General features: G+C 36.8%; 1 protein-coding gene across 5 annotated transcripts in view; it reads right to left on the bottom strand.

Moving 5' to 3' along the window:
• The window catches only part of KIAA0232 (KIAA0232 ortholog), a 70,776-nt gene that overhangs the window by 33,905 nt on the left and 16,418 nt on the right, over positions 1-20,453 (bottom strand). For 3 of the 5 annotated variants that reach the window (XM_069856361.1, XM_069856362.1, XM_069856360.1), the window contains exons 2-3: positions 19,352-19,853; positions 4,360-4,497 (exon numbers count right to left, since the gene is read on the bottom strand). In XM_069856361.1, the coding sequence (XP_069712462.1) occupies positions 4,360-4,497; positions 19,352-19,582 (369 nt within the window). In that variant the 5' untranslated portion in view covers positions 19,583-19,853. The remainder of the gene's footprint in view (positions 1-4,359; positions 4,498-19,351; positions 19,854-20,453) is intronic. The other 2 variants (XM_069856363.1, XM_069856364.1) reach the window with 2 other exon arrangements.

Genomic DNA, 20,453 nt, shown 5'->3' with positions numbered 1-20,453 from the left:
TTGTTATGGAATGTTTGGTAATAAAAACCCCAATGGATACTCCTACTTTGCCATTTCATTGCAAATCAACATTTTAAAATTTCTTCTACAATTAAGCAGGACAAAAATCAAGACAAAATCTCTACTCAAAATCAACATTAATGAGATTTTTAGATTTTGAACAATTTTTCAGCATTACTCCTAACTGCTATCTATACTCCAAGTGTTTTGGAAAAAAACCCCAACTTTATAACTGCGGTAAGAACAGCAATTGAATGCTACATAAAAGTAATTGTCTTAAAAGTTCTCACCATCATCCTGTCTTCATTTTCTGGCAAGTTGCAACATACTTATATTTTCTCTGCTTCTGACTGCATCAATAGCATCTGCAGCCAAAGATTCATATGAATATAGACACAAAATGCTTATCACACAAAAAATACTGATCTCAGAACACACATCCATTAATGAAATGCATTCTTGCATATACCAGATAGTATCTGTCAAAATCAGGCATCCTCTCACAAACGCACTTAGTACACAATGTGATTTGCCACTGCAAGACGCAATAATGCAGAATGATCAGAAGACTCCTGCTTCTTTGACTTGTCATACTCCATAACTCAGAAAAAGTTTTAGAAAACTACCAAACTGTAGTCTTTTTTAAGTCAAATGTTCTCTACACCATAAAATTATATCTAGAATCTTGGACTCCTGTCTCTGAGTAGCATTTTACAGTATTTTTATTTTTAGGAAGAGACAATAAATTGAACTCAAACAAAACTAAAGCTACCAATTAAAGTATTCCTTAAGAATGAATAATATGTAAGTGAAAATCCACAACAGACATGATTTCAAAATATTTATTTCAATCATTAAATGAATGACTGACAGAACTATTTACAGTTAATTCAATTTTCATCTAATCTATTTTATGACTACTGCTCCCCATCAAGCATCTTTTGGAAGTCATCACCCAGTTTTACGGCCTTTGATTACAGCTAAGCGGGGAATGAGGCAGACTGTCTGCATTTTCTCAGTATATTACTGGTTTAAGTAATTAGACGTAACATCTAAATTATGGTTTCTGGATATCTGTTATTTCCTATAAAATTATTATTAGTCCTCAATTTCTTTTCATCCTCTGCAGACTTATCCTCCTAAAACAGATCAGATTGCAGAATCCTAAAGACTTCATTTAATTAGCTCCCTGTTGGGGTTTTTTTTGGTTTTGTTTACACACGTGTGTGTGTACACTCTCTCTAGAGATGTACACAGGGTAAATGTTCTAACCATTTCACTTAAGTATATTTAAATAAAATTGTATTTAAGTTTAAATACACTAAGACTTATTTTGATTACTCCCAATTACGGAGCTACCTCAGCCTTGCTTGCTTTGCTCCAAGGCTAAAGTTGAAAGAAGACGTTAGGCTGGAAGAGCAAGTGTTCCATATCCATCAGAGGGTATTGGTGTTTCTGTATCCACTTGCTTTGAAAAAAGGTCACAGAAAGACAGCAAAACTATCAACAAGCTCCATAACTGCCCAGGTGGACTAGTGCCAGACCGCTTGCAAGAAGAAAAACCTGTGAGAACAAAGCTCATAGTTGATGAATTTAAATTTATTAAGATCAACTGAACACATCTAACTTCTACCACTCTGGAAAAAAAATATATATATATCTACAGGTAAACATTTGCAGATGATTTGGAAAATAGTTTAAAAAGTTTAAGTGCCACTGGAAAAGAAGTATTCATTTGTATCTCATCAGTTTTTGTAAATTATCCTTGCTCACACACCACTGACCATCAATTTTTGCTACTGATACAGTATTCTTATGTTTTTGTAGAGAAGAAATTGTGAATATTGCATGGGGCAGCTCAAACATCTCATCAGAAATAGTATTTTAACACTATGTTTCACAGTCCAAAACCTACTGATCATTTCCATCAGATCAGCACACAAAGATAAGTTCAGAAATGAGCCAATGCAGGAAATGTGTTTGAAAAGCAGAAAGGAAAGACGCCTTACAAGTTATTTTAAAATATGACGAATTAAAGCAGGATCAGCCTTTCCTCCAACTCCACGACAAAATATACATATATATTTCTCTCTTATGCAATATAAGCATTAAAGTACCTACAGAACAGCTTGAAGTAACAACATTGTTTTTAAAACAGTTTAAACGCTCCACCTTGTGCTTGAAAAAACATTAAAAAAATTAAAACCTACAATTTCGTTAAATGCAGCAATTAAGGCATGGACCCCGTCAATGAGGCAACAAGCGAGATCACCTTTATTGAGTAGATGCAAACCTTATATAGTGTTTTTGTATCCAGTCAGCAGCTACCCCAGTGAATTTCCACCTGTGAGAAACCCACAGTTACAGCGATAGAGCGCAACCCACTATTTACCACAGATGTGCCCCTTATCTTCGTGTTTTCCGTCTAATGCATTCTTTTCTTATTAACTCACGGGTCTTAGTAAAGATTCCAAGGTCTCAACAAGCTAGCAAGCGTGAGAACACCGACCATTTGCTCTGTGCTTGCTGCTAATATCACGGGTATGCCAAGGCATTGCCTGCTTGTCCCAGCACACGTGCCACAGTGAAATCTTTCATGCCCGCAGTTAAAGACAACAAATGTGTGAGCTGAACTGTCTGGGCATGTAAAAAGTCAAAACAACCCTGAAATAACACAAGCCTAACCTATAACCTACAACCCCCAGTGCTGAAAAATAAAAATCTGACAAGGTAGCAGGAATCAAAGGAGGAAGTTGCTTGTTCAGCCTTTCAGGTCTCATACCTTTCTACTCTTTCAAAACTCTAGTGTTTCTTCCCTTCTGTTTTAGATTATACAAACTTTCAAGCAGAGGCAGACCAGGGATTATTAATAAATTGACCTCCCTCCTTTCTTTTAAATTGGATTTCTCTATATGATATAAATTTAGCTCTAAGAAATGGTCCTTGCTTTTTAGCTACATGAAAATGCATCAAGAGAGTAATTTCTAAAGCTATAAATCAATCATCAGTATTCCTGTGGTCTATGTATGAGATAACTACTTTTTGTTGCTCATAAAATAAATATACAAAGATAGTTATATCCTGAAGAACGACATTACTTATTACTATATTTGCTTCATATTTAAATTAACTCCTATGGTAGTCAGTGTGCTGACCTCAATATTCTGTAACTACGACAGCAAATTACCAATCAAATTCTATTTTGTGTTGCTTTGTAAGGATATTCTCTAATGGGAAACTGGGAGTTCAGAAAACTCTCCATTAGTCAATGGAAAGCACTACAGTAATTACAGCACTACAGTAACTGAACAACTGCTGAAGCAGCTTCACAAACAGTAAGCCTGTATATGATGGCAATGCTGCTGAAGGTGGTAGTGGTGGGAATAACCACACACATCAACCCCACTTCCTTCATTATTCTTCACCACATACTCTTCCCCACTCTTGCTGGCACAAGTGTCTGTGCTACAAATCTCACCAGGATACCTCTCTGGGTTAATGTTCCCTCCACCCCAGCCAGGTTAATGTCAGGAAACTGATTCACTCTCCCAACCCAGTTCTCCACATAACCACACAAATGCTTGTGCAACTACAAACTGTGACAAGGAAGCCGTATAGGTGGGGCAGTTTCTGCTTACAGGAGGGGCAGATCAGAGTATTTGTAGTTCTAAAGGATATGCTTTCTTATTTCTGCTGTCTGAAAAATCCTCCTGGGCAGCTTTCACTGGCCTGTGCCACAGATTACTTTTTAAGAATTTCCTTCAGCAGTCTATCCCTTTCTCCACTTTTCCACTGAGCTACATACTAACTGCTGCCCCTGGCACCTCCCTTCAGCCTGTTACCTTCACCTCTCCTCACCCTCTCCAGTCGGTGCACTTCAACTCCACTTCTACTCAATGATGTGATCTGGAAAGTGAAAACTTGCTACTATACATTGCATATTATTTAGCAATTCTGGATTACACATACAGCATGCATAAACAAGATGGCTTTTTTCCTAAATATTTAATTCCTCGCCGCTCACACACAACACAAAGTACATTATGAATTAAAAAAAAAAAAATCTTTATGCAAAGCTTTGTGATAATTTCAACACAAACTGGTGCATTGCAAGTGTCCCTGACAGGAAAAGGTGAGGGCTTACAGAAAGTAAAGCATGACACTGCACAGTGAAGAATCTTTTATGAAATCCTGCTGCCATGAACAGATTTCATAATTTCCTGAAGAAAATTAAAGAACTTTCAGAGAACTCTCACGGAGAAGAAGCCATAAATTAAAAGATAAGTATCAAAAGCTAAACATAGCTAACACAAAAAATGGCAAAAAATCTTAAGAAACTAGTAAGTAGTCCCAACTTACTTCATCAGAAGCAGAGCGAAGACACTGGACAGCAGCCTGTTTTTTCATTTCCTCTAGTGTTAGATCAGAGCACTTTTTCTTACTCTTTCCCCATTTCTTGTAAGCTCCCTTTTCCCAGCCCAGGAAGATGTCATTCTCCTAAAAGCAAAATAAAGAAATTATATTATTTAAAATACATTAATATCTCAGTACCTTAGCAGAACAGGACCACAAATAACATACCACTCAAAATAAAAACCACCTTATCCTATCTACTAAAACCTACTTTTTGCTGCATTAAGTATTAGTTTGATTACAGAAAACTTGCACTTACTATTCAGAAAACACATATTTTTCACAGGACATGGAGACTACTCGCACTTCACTGCAATATTTTCCAGTTGCAATACATATTCATAAAGATTAACTTATGGCTGATTTAAGGTTGAATATATTGATGTGGTTTGCACAGAATATGTTAGTTTCACTGATCTGTGAAATACTAAAGCTGAAAAGCGAGTAGTTCAGAGTCAGAATCATACTTAAGAGAAAGTTATACACGCCAAAAGAAGAAAATGCCCTGAACTTAAGTCTCACAATGACCACCATTATGACTCTAGATAGCAGAGCCTATCTTTAAACAAATCTAATTTCAGAAGAATATAAGATGCTGAGGGGGTGAGGTGGTTGGGTTCCCACACATTTCATTAAGACCAATTAAATCAGAGGAAAATGCTATTGTATTACATGTAGTCTTCTGAAGAAATGCAGCATCCACTTTGCCTCACTTTTCAGAATTTACAAAATTTGTTATCAGACTTGCCTGTTCTTTTCTGTCCATTCACACACAAACATGATTTCCCATGTTCATCTCAGAAATAATTTGGCTACCAGGAAAATAATATTTAACATCTATATTATGTATGCTGGCCTGAATTATCTTCATCAGAGAGATCCACAAACACCTGATGCTTTTCACCATATCTGTTACTGTGTCTAATGAACTCCAGGCTAGGGCCTACCCTCATTTAAAACAACTCTCAATTCCCCATGGCTTCAAAATGAAGTCAAAACAAGTTGCCGGTGAAACTAGTTGTCTCCCTGCAATCAAAAAATAAGATGAGGAAAAAAAAAAAAGGAGTGCAGAGGGACCTTTAGAAGCAGCCATTGAAACAGCTGCCGTTCGTGATTTTACATGTCAGAGTCCTTCCGGAAGAAGTGGAGCAATAAAGTCTTACTTGATCATCAAAACTGGAGAAATGGATTTAGTTCTCAAAGAATGAAAAGCTACCAGTGACTGTTTTTCCTTATACTTGTGCATGATGCCAGCAGTTCATTTAAAGCAAGGGATGTGGACAGGCTGCTTTTTCTGTTATTGGAAGGACTAATCAAAAGATAGAATAGAAAAAAATAAGAAAAATAAAATTCTCAGAAAACAGGTTCAATAGACTGTGCACATCTACACTACATTTTATAAAACTAAATTCAGAAGTCTTTTCCAAGCTTGTAGTTTATATATTCTTTATGCACAATGAGGAGGCTGTAGAGCACTCAAACCCTTCCTAACACCTACCCCACCCCCAACTTCCAAAGCCTGTCCTGCTCATCCACATGGGCACAATTACGAATGAAAAAAAACAAGACACCCACTTGCAATACGTTACTCAAAATGAAAATCCAGACACGCTAGCAAATGTGTGCTGGGTTAACTTAATTTATTCTGCTTTTAGGTGGAAAGCTGACTAAGGCAACATCTACATTAGGAAAATGTTACTGAAATGCTATTATTAAATGACATTGTTTTGTCTACGCCACCAAAGCTTTACTTTGTACTGGTACAGTAAAGGTAACCTCTGCAAGAGCAGCTTTACTACCCATACATGCCAGCAGTCTGTCAGCACAACAGTAACAAACTTCCTGCTAACAGAAGTTTATAAAGCATTTCATTTAGTTCTCCACATACGATTTGAAAGATATGACACTTGCCTACAAACCTGGACACTTCTCAACTTTTAAAAAGTTAATCCTTACATCTAATTTTTGTGTTATAAGCTATCAGAAGCACTCATAATCAACTTAAAGAAAAGGACATTGCAGTAGAACGGCTAAGAAGCAAGAAAATGTCATATTCCCTAGCAAGTGAGTCTAGTATTTGAGGTGTGACACACAAACCTAGTGGAATTCTGGTTTTGTGATAACTAAACTGATTTTTAAAAAGACAACTCAGACGTTGCAAACAGTTGAAATTAATCTCTTGCTTTGCCACTGCCCCTTCTTTTTCTTTGTCTGCAGTGGTTAGGAGCCCATCAGTAGATTTACTCCTTAAACTGGAAAATACTAGGCCCATGACGAACAGGAAAGAAAGCAGGTCAACAAAACGTTCTGTGTGCACAAAGGTAAGTAAACTAGTTACTTCACATGGAAAGAATCACTAAGGGCATCTGTTCTCTTCAGCGTCTGGATGTGATGCCTTCATTTACCTTTGTTTCCTAACAGAACGAGAGACCATATGATAACGCTCATCTTAATGCAAGAGTAACTTTGATTTTTGACAATTCTGTTCTGCGGACACTGAAATTTCACAAAAGCAATGCCGTCCCAACCCTACAGATTTAAAAAGTGTGCATACAAAGAAAAGAAACTCTTAAGTTTGGCTTACAAAATTCTAATATTTAAAGCTGACTACCACTACTTAAATTTTTTAAGGGACAACCACATAATACTAAATAAATAACAAGAAATTGAGGCTATATGGATTTTGGAAAAATTCAAGTTTGAATATCTAAACTGTTTTTTAAAAAAACTCCTCTTCAGAGACCTACAGTACCTACCTACTACATAATCAGATAATTTAGAGGGAATTTGAATTATAAAAAAAGCAATGTTTCATGACACAAATAACTTAGGAACCATAAATGTGGCTAAAGAAGTGCTGGGAAAGTATCTGTATTCTACTTACTAATGGCACCTCAAGAAATTCAGTATTTGGAGTGCTTAAATCCAATCCTGAATTAATATACATGCAGACATTTTAGAAAGAGATTTCTAAACGCTTTTTTCCTGCTCACTAAGCAGGAGCAGCAATTCTACTGCTTCCCTCCACCCTACCAAGAAATTGGAGAAGCAAAAGAAAACCAAGTTTGGTAGTGATCCTTTATACTTTCATTTGTTATAAAAATAATAGAGAAATATCTGCCACCAGTAAGAGAACAAACATGACACCTCCACAAGACTGAAAGCAAACTGGTTTGAAGCTCCTTGTCCACATAAACAGAAAACCAGTGTTAAAACACACTACAAGAATCTTGCAGGAACTACTAATATTTCATAAAAGCTGGAGTCAAGTCCACTGAAGCAGAAACACTAGATGACTCAAGGTCCCCATTTCTATCCAGGTAAGTAAACAGTCTTAAATTTTGCCTTATTAGCAGAACACACATGAAAGGAATCAGATTTAATAATCTGATCAACAAACTCCTCAAGTCAGGAAATCAAATAATCAGAAAAATATGTTATAAAAAAAAAATATTTTTTTTCTTAATCTAAGTTCAGGGAAACCGATTCTCTAGGATACTCCCTGCATAAATGCACTATATATTGAATTAGATACACACTAAAACAATGGACAAATATAATGTATATCAAGTTTTCCGACAATGTATTGAATAGCCATAATTATCTATGTGGCTAACATTTTTAGTTGGAATAATATGAGACTTCAGGGCAAGAATCTGCATTCTCTTAGAGAAGAAAACACTGAGTCAAAAAGAAACTGAATCAGAAAATTTTAAAAACTCCATTTACTTTTGAAGCATTTTAATTTCAGCATAAACCATCTGGTATTCATGCATATTACCAGCCTGGCATTTCTTGCTTTCATAAAAGTTACTGCTGGCCAGCCAAAAAGTGCTGCATCAACAAGCAAGTTCTAGTAACAAGTTCATACAAAAAAATACAAAGCATTAAATGTCATATTTTCTCAAATACATAATAATCACGCATAGAGCCTCTTCCTTTAAGCATCTACCTCAAGGATTATCATCAAAACAAGTAACCCTAGCATTCAGACAAGATCATCTAATCTGAAAAAGAATTCCCCAAATCATCAAGGTATGCAAGCAGAGTCCTGCAAGACTGAATAATGTATATGAACAATTTTTCCCTTCTTATAATTCTCAGTTAATAGATTAAGAGATTATGTCCAAGACAGTGTAGAAATAACTACCCATAGTTTCTTAAAAGGGGAAAACTCTTGCCAAAGTTTCCACAGAAGAGCTGGGCGGTATTTTTGCCATGAATAGTTGTGGAGTTGTATGTTTACAGAATAGTTGGCCAGTCCCTGTCCAGTGCTGTGCATAAAGATTAAGTTTTGCCCATTTGTTCCAAAATGGGGCATTTGTCTGCAGATTCCTCTTCTAGGCTGTAGGAGAATCCTTTCTTACAAAACATTTTAAAAGATGCTCAAATGCCATTAGAATAGATCATCAAATAACTGGACGTGCTGAAGGGAAAAACAGAATAAATGCTCATATGGACAGAGCGAACAGTGCCATCATTCCTCAGAAAGAAGTTCAAAACCAAGAAAAGACAGATCACCCAAAACAACCGCTATACCTAGGTCATGGACTGTACAAGACACCACAACCCCAAAATGTTTTAATACAACTACAGAATGTGCAGAACTTTACTGTGTCTATGAGACAGAACAGTCTCAACTCAAGCCCGCAGCATTCTCTAAAGGCACACACATTCTCTCTCTCCACAAACACACTCAAAATAATTCCTCAATATCAACATGCAGTCTGCAAAATTACTGCTCAAGTCCACCATCAGTCTATCTTAAGCTAGTGACTACTATCAAAGTTTGTAGTGAATAAATGAATACAAATCTGACATAATGAAAACCCAGGTACTTCAGCAGTCCCAGTCTCCTCCGGCAACAACCATTTTTACAGCACTGGTATTTAATTACATCCAACATTTGCATAGACAAGTAACAACCATTGTGTGCTGCAAGAAAACTTTTCCAAAATTATATTAAAAGAACTCCAAAAATAGTCTCTTGAGATGCTTGGATAGGTAGGGAATGGAAGAAAATAGCCATATATTACATCCAAAATGGAACAGGTCCTAACTACCTTTAGGAGGATCTCATAATGGAGAATTTGGGGAAAATGCAGCAGATGATGTGTATATTTCACCTCTAAGATTATTCAAGAAGCAGACTGTATAAATACCTCCAATGATCTTGCCTGAAAAAATACTTCCTCTGAATTGAGATTCAGGAAAATATCTCATATATTGCTCAGAGCCCAGGGATATATACATTTTCATAATGGCTTCTATGAAGATTTTAAGAAACAATGCCTCTCATTATAATTAATGAGAAAGGTCTAATGGGTCAGGATTGGCTCAGACATTCCTCACAGGCTGCCTCAGACTGAGACAAAGATAATGAGGCAATACCTACATGAGACAATTTAGAAGAATGGTGGCCCGAACTCAGCTTATATTCTCCAAGAGAAATACAACAAGTTCGGCAGACAAAAATCAGATAAGTACACTTCCAGGGAGCAGCACCAAAATCCATAGAATGGCAACAACTTGAAAACATTGAAGAATGATAGATAATTACTCCAAATCCAGGTATTGCCAGGGAAAGAATTAATCTTAGACTCACTGTGAAAAGCCAGAGTACCATCTAGCCACTGCAGTCACCTCTTTCCCAGCTGCTCTATCTGGAACATTACAATCCTATGCAGCTGGACTGTAACAGAATGGCTGATAATTTATCAGACTTCAAGGTCTTCATATCATTCAGGACTGATGTTTTCACTATTTGCTGACAGTGAAGAACTTTACCTCTCAAAACCAATCAATCTGAGTATAACATCCTGTAAACCGAGCCTCTTTTAATTATAAACTCTTACTTATAATCCTACCAACTCAAAAAGGCAGACTATGTGTTCTTCACTAATTAGAAGTTACTCTAGGCTGAAACGAAGCAGAAAAAACTTGATCACACCCACTCCCAAGAGCAAGAGAACATGCAAATACTGCATCTGTTGAAATCCTGTTTGCTAAGCAGGCTGCCTTTAGAGTTTTCCAAGTAAAGTAAAAGCAGAAATAAAAAGAAAAGGAAAAAAAAGATTTAACAAGGCTATAGCCACAGTTATAGAGACATCATTTTACTTGCACATCTTGCCTATGTGGCAGAAAAGAAAGCCAAGAACTCAAAAGAAACTGCCACTACAGATTCCATATATCTGAAATGGACATATTACGACTGAAGAAGTTATTTCATGGCATTCATAGTAGCTCGCTTGGACTTAGGAATAAAGCTGTACGGCAAGCATCACTGACCACTTTAACAATCTGATTTCAGAGAATGTGGGCAGTACATACCCTTGCTTGAAGAGATGCAGCAAGCATGTACCATCACATGATAGTTACTGTACAAAGAACACCAAGGAGCTATCTCAGCCAGCCCCAGAACCCGAAGCAGCACAATTAATCAGCATAGAGATGGCTGCAAATAAATCCTGACCGTTACGAGGACTAAACAGCCTGGCAGTTAAGCCTACATCTCTGCTTTGCATTGTGTAAGACTTTGCGAAAATACACGAGGAGCCATAACAATAAAAGTGATTCTGTTATTCTTCTTGCATGACTGAGAGAGATACAACATAAGACACAGCATTTGATGCTATTTAGAAAGACATAAAAGGTAACGCAGTATTGTTTTTAAAGACAGCTTTGGTTACTCAGAACAGAAGCTAATGCTAACATTTTAGCTAAATTATATACATATGTGCCTGCTTCAGTAGGATAGCACATAAGATAGGCACCACAGAGCCAATGTAAGTTTGATGTCCTGAAATGGACATTTCACATATTGGAACAGACATGTCTGCAAAGGAATCAGCATTTCAACATGGTCACTCACAACAGTACAAAAGTAGAAGACAGTCTGAAAGAAAAAATCTCAGGTAACAGCAGTCCTTGAGAACAAATGCTTTCCTTTTGCACTGACATATCAATTGAAGCTGACTACCCTGAAACCTTTACAGTTTGCACAAATACAATGACCCTGAGAGCCTACTGCTAAGCTCAAGTCTCTGCCACCACAACTCATATCCCTAAATGGAATAAAGAATACAAATGTGTAGTTCATGATACTCCAAATCGACCCCACATCTAACAGTCACTAAGACAAAAATACAAAACAGAGCAGTTCTCTCTTAACTAACAAGTTAAATGAAAGGCCAAGTCAAATACCAACCAAAAATTAATAAATTTTTAGAAAAAGAAATAAAATAAAATAATAAAAAATAGTAAACTGCCACAGCCTGCTGCACCAGTGAACTCTAGATGCGCTGGTCAGAACTGCTACCCGAGATTTGGCTGGAAGCTCTGACAGCAACTTGCAAAGGAACTCTACTGAAAGGACTTCAGCACCTGCAAAACAGCTGCAGCTGCTCTTCACAAGCCAATCTACAGATGCTCTCATACGACAAAGCCCGTCGTGCTGCTGGAATCACAAGCCTGCCTGCACACAGGGCAGTTCAGAGGAGATACCAGGGAGTCCTCTGAGGCCCATGCCTTTACAGCAAAGCCATTTCAGTCATCTTCCACTGCTTAAGTGAAGAGGAACGCAGATCACCCCATTTTTTTTTCTCACCAAGTTAACACTGTGTACAATAGATTTATTTTCCAGAGTTTAAATATGACACTGTGAGTTACACACTCTGCAGCCAGTCACTCCTGGAGTGTGTGTGTCTATCTGTAGCTGTCTGGGTGGGGAACACAGCTAAGATTTCCCTGGTGAACTTAACTTACTTGTCAGAGCTTTTACAAAAGTTAAACTATTTCCTATCAATAATATGGCCCATAAAGCTTGCTTAACTTGATTATAAAGTACTGTTTCCTAAATATGATAGATCTGTTCTTTCTCCAGTTTAAATGCTTATGTACGAAAAAAAGGATTTTATTCCCAACCCTGTGAACACATACACATTTGAATACTCTAAGAACTTGGAATTAGTAATGTAAAAAAAGTATAGGAAGAAGTCTTGGTCTCAGTTCCCCTTCCTACATAACTACACTTTTCTTCATACACAACTTTGCACAACTTGAATTCTACATGCTTAGTTTGGGTAAGGATTAGAAAGCTAAAGAAAGAAGATTAGAAAAGTTGCCCGGCTTAATAAGCAGTAACACAAACACAAAACTAAATTGGAAGTGGTTTGCATTCAAAAAATGTACTTGTACGTGTTGCTGGTGAACTCCGAAGCTTTGTGACACTTGTGCGCAGCAGTCACACAGCATCATCCCACTATAATTTAACTATACTCAGCATACTTTAATGCATTAAAAATTCGGTTTGAATGAGCAACAGGTTTTCTTTTCAAGGCGATAAAAAGAGCAGTTGCAATTATACTAGAACTGTATTGCCCTCTCTTGTTAAACAGGCATGCCAGCCAGATTAACATTTAATACGGGTTTGGTGTAGTACAGTGAGCAAATCCTCATTTCTCCTCCTATCTTCAGGTTATGAATGAGATTGTCACTTTGAAACAAAAACAAGACACATCCTCTTTCCCCTGAAATATCCACCTGAAAAGCTAAACATTCATTACTAAAATACAAATCCAGATGTCGGGTCCCTCTACTGGGTTAACATGGGATGGCAGGGAGAACAAATGCCCCATGTCCGACTGGACCCTTGAACCTGGCAGGCAAATCACAAGTGCTGTCAAGCAGAAAGTGTCCTGTGTCATCAGCACACATTAGCCAAACTCAGAAGAACCCTATTCCAGTTCAGAGCAATGGGCCAAAAGCATTTATGGAGATAAAACTACAGAGTAGAAACCTAATATTTTATCATATGTGGACTGAGGTCTTCTCCACTGCTTTGTTCGTCTCTTCATATAAAGAAGAAACATATTTAAAGTCCAAAATGTAGTTATGTACTAATGATGAAAAAGCAAGACTAAACTATGATCAGAGTCAGCAGTAGTGTAGCTATTGCTTTATCCCTCCCTTTTAAAGAAGTACCTGAATGGAACTATTTCAAATCACTCTACAAATAATTAGTCTTCCAGAATGAAAACATTCCTCTTATACAATGAAAAATCTAAAGGAAAAAAATCTCACAGAAGACCACAGTTGACAGCTACTTACTTCTGAGAGTTAGGAATACGTCTTTAAAAAAGCAAGAACTTTTTAAGGATTTTCATTTTTAACTGTCAGAAACAAATGTCAACTTCCAAAAATGAGTTAAAAGTTGATCAAAAGCAACAGAAGATACTTGATATGGAAAGTATGCATATGCGTTTAGACCTTCATGCTGCATGACCAAAGGGTTACAAACAAAGCCTTTATCTCACAGTGTGTCTGGCTGTTGGGCCTGTTTTCTGGGTTTTAAAGACTCCATCCCTTCAAAAGGGAGAACAGTCTACATGCAAAAACCCATGAACTTGTGATATTCAGAAACAGTTACGTTTACAAACAGTATTTAAAAGATACAGCACAGAACACTTATTTTAATATTGTACAATTAAAGATTAATGAAATATCGTTTCACACAAAACACATTTTAAGGCAATGGCTTCCACTTCACACAGATATACTATCTTAATGCAATATTTACTCTATTACAAACTGGTTTGAGAATACATGTATCTACAAATATACTTTTAATTAGCATTTAAATAACAATCAGAAATCTTAAAAGCACCTAGTTGGTTTAAGATTAGGAAACTAAAAGCAAGGCATTCTGATAAATCAATCTAGTCTGAAGTCAAAAGGCTGACCCACAACGTGCATATCTCTCGCAACAGCAATCCTGTGGGTCCCCAAAAGTTAAAAGACTTGTCAGTAGTTCCATGAGTTTTTCTCCTTAAGTTATCCATTATTCCAAAATAACAACAATAAAATAAAAATCATGAAAGCCCAAAAGAAACATTTTACACTTTATAGTTACCATCACAAAGTCTTTAAACCCACAACTATTTTATGAGGTTTTCCTTAACAGACAAAGCATCTGAAAGGTCATCTATCTCACAACAAAATGCCAGTGGTTTCCAAACATTCTGAACAGAGTCTTAAAAAACAAACAAACAATACCCCAACACACCTGAATAATGAGCACATTATGTTACAACAACATGGTTCAGCAGATTTCTTTAGGAATTTTGACAATGTAGACATCTATGTGAAAATCAATTTGAGAATCATATTCTCTGGAAAGTCTGTAAACAAGAAACACATTTGTTTCTAGAGAACAAAAAGGCAAATCTACTACTGATGTCCTCGTTTATTTTCTGATATGACAGACAAAAACTAACTCGACCAAAATAAAAGAAACTATTACTATGAACATCTGTCACAGTAATCAAGGAAAAAGTGCAAACCCAATTCATATTATCTTTGCATTCTCTCCTCCGCGAGCCAACGCTAGGAAAAAATCCCGAAGAGCCTCCTCCTTTCTGCCCTCTTAAACGCTGTCACCAGCAATATCATTGCCACAAAAAAACACCAGAGGAGAGAGGGCTTTTAGATCTTACGCTTTTTGACTCATTTCCAAAAGTAGCAAGTATGGATTGAATGAGAATTGTGCTATAAATGACAAGGATAATTTAATTCAGTACTTGAGTATTTTTCTAAAAAGCATCTGAAGTGTGTATATTTAGGAGGTGTTACAGTAACTCTTGGTAGGTAGGTATAGCAGCTCTGGAAGATCTTGGAACCACAGTGCAGTTTACCATAAACAAGACTTGAAGGCTCTCCAGAACTAAAACACAGCTGGGCAAAAAATACCTGCTTATCAGTTTCCCCAATATTTCAATAGATATTTCAGTTCAAGCAAATCTATCGGAATAAAACCTGCAAACATTCCAGTAAGATTTGGCTGCAGTGTATTAGGGTTTTACTTTCATCTATGTTCTCAGTACTGTCCCTCTCCCTACAGCCTTGCACACAAGTACCTGCAAAATGCCTCTACCAAGTCTCTGAAAACTCATGACTTACTGATCTAGCATTTTGTGATACTGCGTCTGCATCCATATAATGATACTCAACAGAGATCACTAATTGGGAAAGGCACAGAATTGACAGTAATAATAAAAATAAACAAACAAAACCACTCCCCCAAATGAGACACACACAGAAAAATAAAAACAAAACAAACCCCACAACCCCCCCACACTAAACCCTTCAACACATCTTATCATCTACATATTTATCAAACTACTTCACCATATACAGTCAGACAAAATTTGAGGAAAAAAGCTCAAGTGATCAAAGCCTCAGAAGTCTGCAGCAGAATGAAGACTAGAACACATACTACATATTACTAACAAACCAGAAGGGAACATTCTGCTTATTCTCAAACATAACCCTGAAGTCAATCAAGACTCTGGCATTCTTTTGAAATCCTTATTTTAAAAGTCAACTGAAGTTACTGATAACAGAGTAACACTGGTATTTTAAATAGCTGGGATTGCCTAGTAAGCTTGGGGATGTTTTTTTCATTCACTTTTTATTTTAAATCTTTCTGTACTTACCTGACAGAATCTCAGTCCAGGACTTCAGAGTTCCATTTCCCTGCTACAGCTGATGACACTAGAACACCTTAAAGAAAGCATGGAAGGAGGTTCCCTGAAGCAACTAAAGCAGTACTAATAATGTCATCTGAGGTGGAAAGATCTCAGCGAGCATCTAAACTTAACAGTTTTCAGCACTTCTAAGGAATATGATTTATACGGTAGCCATAAGACTAAAACTTCCTAAATTTGTCCCCTTGATCATCCCCATACCAAAAAAGCATATTACACATATGAACAATCCATTGCAATCCCATTCTGCGTGTGCAAAGACCATGCATTCATTTTAACCTGTTCAAAACAGAAGTAATTGCTGCATTTTTGGGAAGAAATTATGGCTAATCACTCCCCAAAGAAACAGAATTCTATATGCAAAGAATTGTACAACCACCCAGGTTGGAAGGGACCTTGAAAAATCATCTGTTCCAGCCTCTCAAGGGAAAGGGAGCCTATAAATAACTATCTAACACCTTGTCCTGTTTCATCTTGAAAGCCTCCAGCAATCAAGACACTACCACATTCCTGAGGAGTCTGTACAAGCGAATGATTGTTCTCACTCTAAAAAAACAGTAATATTCTCTCTCATACCAAGATACCCATTTTGCCTGGTCTTCTCCGTGTGGCTCCTTGTGACAATAAAGCCTCTGCCCTCTTTGTACCTGCCCTCTAAGTTAAGAAGAAATCAGTTTTCTCCCTGGAAACAGGAACTTTGACTAGAAGAGGCTGCCCAGGGAGGTGGTTGAGTCACCATCCCTGGCGGTATTTAAAACAGGGGTAGAGGACGTGATTAGGGATATGATTTAGTAATGGACAGATATGACTCGACTCCATTATCTCAAAGCTCTTTTCCAACCTAATGATTCTATGAAATTCTGTCATCATCTTTCTCAAGGACCAAAGGAATCTTATGGGATAAAAAATTCCAAAGATGCCAAGAACTAACTCTTCCATGGGAATTACTCTGAATTAAAGAAGCTCAGCAACTCACAATGTTTTACTCCTAAAGTATTTTTCATTATTTCTTACATAGATGTTTAATTGCTGCACTCTTCTGTGATTCCTATTTGTAAACTACACTAGTATTCAGTTTTGCTTTGTCCTAATGCTGCACCCACCACCAAAATTGGATTAAAACTGCTTATATGCAAAAAAAATGCTTTAGAGTACATATTTTCTTGTTTCTGAATGACTTAACAAAAATTAATACTAAAATGCCAGGTCATACAAATGACAACTATGCAATAAATAAAAATAATTGTAAAAAAAAAAAAAAACACCAACAAGAAGAACAAGCATGTGTTCCGAAATTTCATCAATGCTCCATATAAGACATTCATGTTTGGAGTATTTAAAGACTAAGCTACTTGAGAAAGGAATTTGGTAGCAGTACGGTTCACAACATTTGCAGCCAATAATTATTACACGACATCATCCCAAAACTAAATGGGTATTAGGTCTCAAAACTTAGAAATCTGTTATTTGAAATACAGGGAACAAACACAATAAGGTATGTTATTAGCAGGATGTAGGATATATTGGAGGAGGTGAAAGAGCAGCTTTCAGCTTCTTCGAATCCTAATGTTCAGGAGATCCTGTACATTTGTACTACTGAACCCGCGTTGCAACACAAGTTTTGGCTCCCCTGTCAGCCTCTGTATTCTTCCCTCTCTTTGGCTCATTAGGTTCAGACAATCAACTTCAAAAAGGACAGATGCATCCCTTGGAGCTCCACTATCAACTCACAAAATACCCAGTTAAGGTATCCGAACAAAAAATAAAGTGAATGGGGTTTTCATAATATAGTTACCCTGCTTCGTGCAAAACCTGATAAAAAAAAACCCAATTCTGGCACTTCAGTCATTTTAAATTATCACAGTAGTGACCGTTACAACTGTGCTGTTGAATGGACTGAAAACAAACAAGTCTTCATTACTCCCCAAGGCGATAGGGCTATCTATAAAGCTCCTGAAATTCTGGTGTGGTTACACTTTGTTTCTTCTTTCTCTACTCCTCCTCCCCTACTCTCCTTCAAATAGGTTTTAGAACTTTATTATGTCTCTTTTTAAAATACAGCTATTTATGTCTGACCAAGACCTAGGTAAGCTCACTGTTAAGCTACATTCTAAAGCGTGCTTCCAGTGGGATTTTTCTTCTTATTATTATTATTAATCACAAGGTTGTTGCAGGTGACTTCCCCTGCTGCCACATAAACTTTTGAACAAAAATTACTTTTGCACATAAAGTTTTCTGATTTGTACACTGGAACCACAAAAGGCTTTCATGCACTGTAATAGCTGCTAAGAGTTCAGAAACTGGCAGCATCTGACATGAATTTTTTTTTCTTCCTGCTTCAGCTACATTTACATCTATTCCACAACACCCTGCTCTGCTCTTGCTTGATGCTTAAAAAGGTAAACTAAAAAAAAAAATAAAGTTCTGAAGCAGTTATGTAGCAATATGTGAACTATAACCAAAACAAGAGCAACAGAAAAGAGCTAATAATTAAGCGACTAAATAACAGGTATTTGCTTTCCTTCCTTTCTTCCCACTGTAACCACAGCCACCTTATAATATGAAGTCTATGATCAACAGCATCCACATCCCTTCTTGAAATCACCAGAACTTCCCTGAGTCCTATATCCAGAAAACTCCACTATTAAAAGTACTTTGGTATAGCTTGATGAGGCAGAGAAATTAAAATTAAAAAAAAAACCAAAAAAGTGAAATTAGAGTGCAAAGTATGGTCTAGGAACACATAAAATCCATAGCAATAAAGGCTCATGAGTAATAAGAGTTGTGCTACCCAATAGCTTCATTTTTCTTCCCCTGCCCTTTCTGAATTACAGTCATGGACAGATATTCACTGTTCCACAAGTCTTTTGCACACCTTTCATCAAGATTCAGCATTAACATTCTTTTACAAAATATGAATAATGTATATGCAATGATGTATTTTAAATACTTGAATACTACAAAAAAAGCTTTTTTTTATTCTTTACTGAAATAGCACAATATGAAATTCATGAGGAGAAATGAAGCAGCCCAATTTGACATGCAACTTACAAGGAGCACATTAATTTACTAATGTTCCATTATTAAATTAATCTTATAATTACGAGTACTGAAGGTCTGCATTTACAATCCAGGACATTCCAGTGTTAATAATTCTGATATTGATTGCAGCAATGTGAAAATTTTGTTTAATATAATTGCTCATAAAGCAAACTAAATACATTAATCTCAGTTCACTCACTAAATTTGATCCCCGTGTGGTTCATATCCGCCTTCCAACCCCACACTGAAAGACAACCACCCTCCCCATATGAACCATACCCATGTCTAATACACAACACGTAACTGATACAAAAACTCACTTTCACTGGACAACATCTAAAATATGTAAATACCTGTTCCTGCAGGTCGTAGTCATAGCTATCATGCAGCAGAAGACTGAGGACATACCGAGTATAAATCATGGCATCAATGCCACACTTCTCTAGCTCTTGTCCCAGCCAGGTCTGCACTGGACCCAAAGCATGTAGCAGAGACATTTCAGAAACAGATACAGGGCCTGGATAAGAGCTTGAGGAGCTTTCAGATGGCAAACCATCCACAACAACTGTACAGATAGGGCGCATGAATCTAGGTGGTTGGCATCCTTATAACGTGAAGCATTTTCTGTAGTTGATATTCCGTCGATATCTGGAGGTGATTTTACTCCAGTAAATAGGAGAGAGGCTTGACTTCTAGGATAATCATTTATACTTCCTGGCAGTTAGCAGTCTAGAGACGAACATCACTCTTCAGGCATGACCAGTGAATAACTAAATCTTAATAGCAAACACATATGTAGATGTGTTTTTCTACCTTAATTTCACATTGAGGCCAGATGCAAGTCCCCAGCAGGACCTATAAAGAGGAAAAAATGATAAGTTGTGATAATGCGTATCCATACGTGAATAATATTAAACAGTGAAAAAAACCACCCAGTACAGGAAGCAGTCATTTACATACTGCTTACTCCACATACATAGCACACCTATTCAGTGTCATTTTGAAAAGTAATACAAATTAATCCAAGTTTAAAGGTGACTTTCAGAAAAGATATTTTTCATGCAGGAAAATGCTATGATCAAAGACTTTACAACTAATCCATGGATTACAATATACATTTGACCTAGCTTTACGCGAAAGTTGAGATTTTGTTACTTTCAGCTGAAAAAAGTCCACCTTGATAAAAAGAAAAAAAAACCCCAAAACCCGCGAACTATCTATGTTAGTTTGTATGAAGACTGAATGTTTTGAGTCACTGGAAGGCAATATAATCCTACCATTTTGCAGCAATTTCTGTTTCTGGAATAGAAAAAGTATTTTCTTTACAAAACACTGAATTTATGAAATTCATCTGGCCAGGAGTTTCATAAATCCTACCACTAAATACTTGTTATCTTCAAGCCTGGCATTTTTTGGAAGCTTTTTAGTTTCAATATTTGCCTTGACTCAAGCCAT

The sequence above is a fragment of the Phaenicophaeus curvirostris genome, chromosome 4 (assembly GCF_032191515.1).
Source record: "Phaenicophaeus curvirostris isolate KB17595 chromosome 4, BPBGC_Pcur_1.0, whole genome shotgun sequence".
Taxonomy (NCBI): domain Eukaryota; kingdom Metazoa; phylum Chordata; class Aves; order Cuculiformes; family Cuculidae; genus Phaenicophaeus; species Phaenicophaeus curvirostris.
Note: the sequence above shows the minus strand (reverse complement) of the source record. Positions and strands in the feature narration are given on the sequence as shown.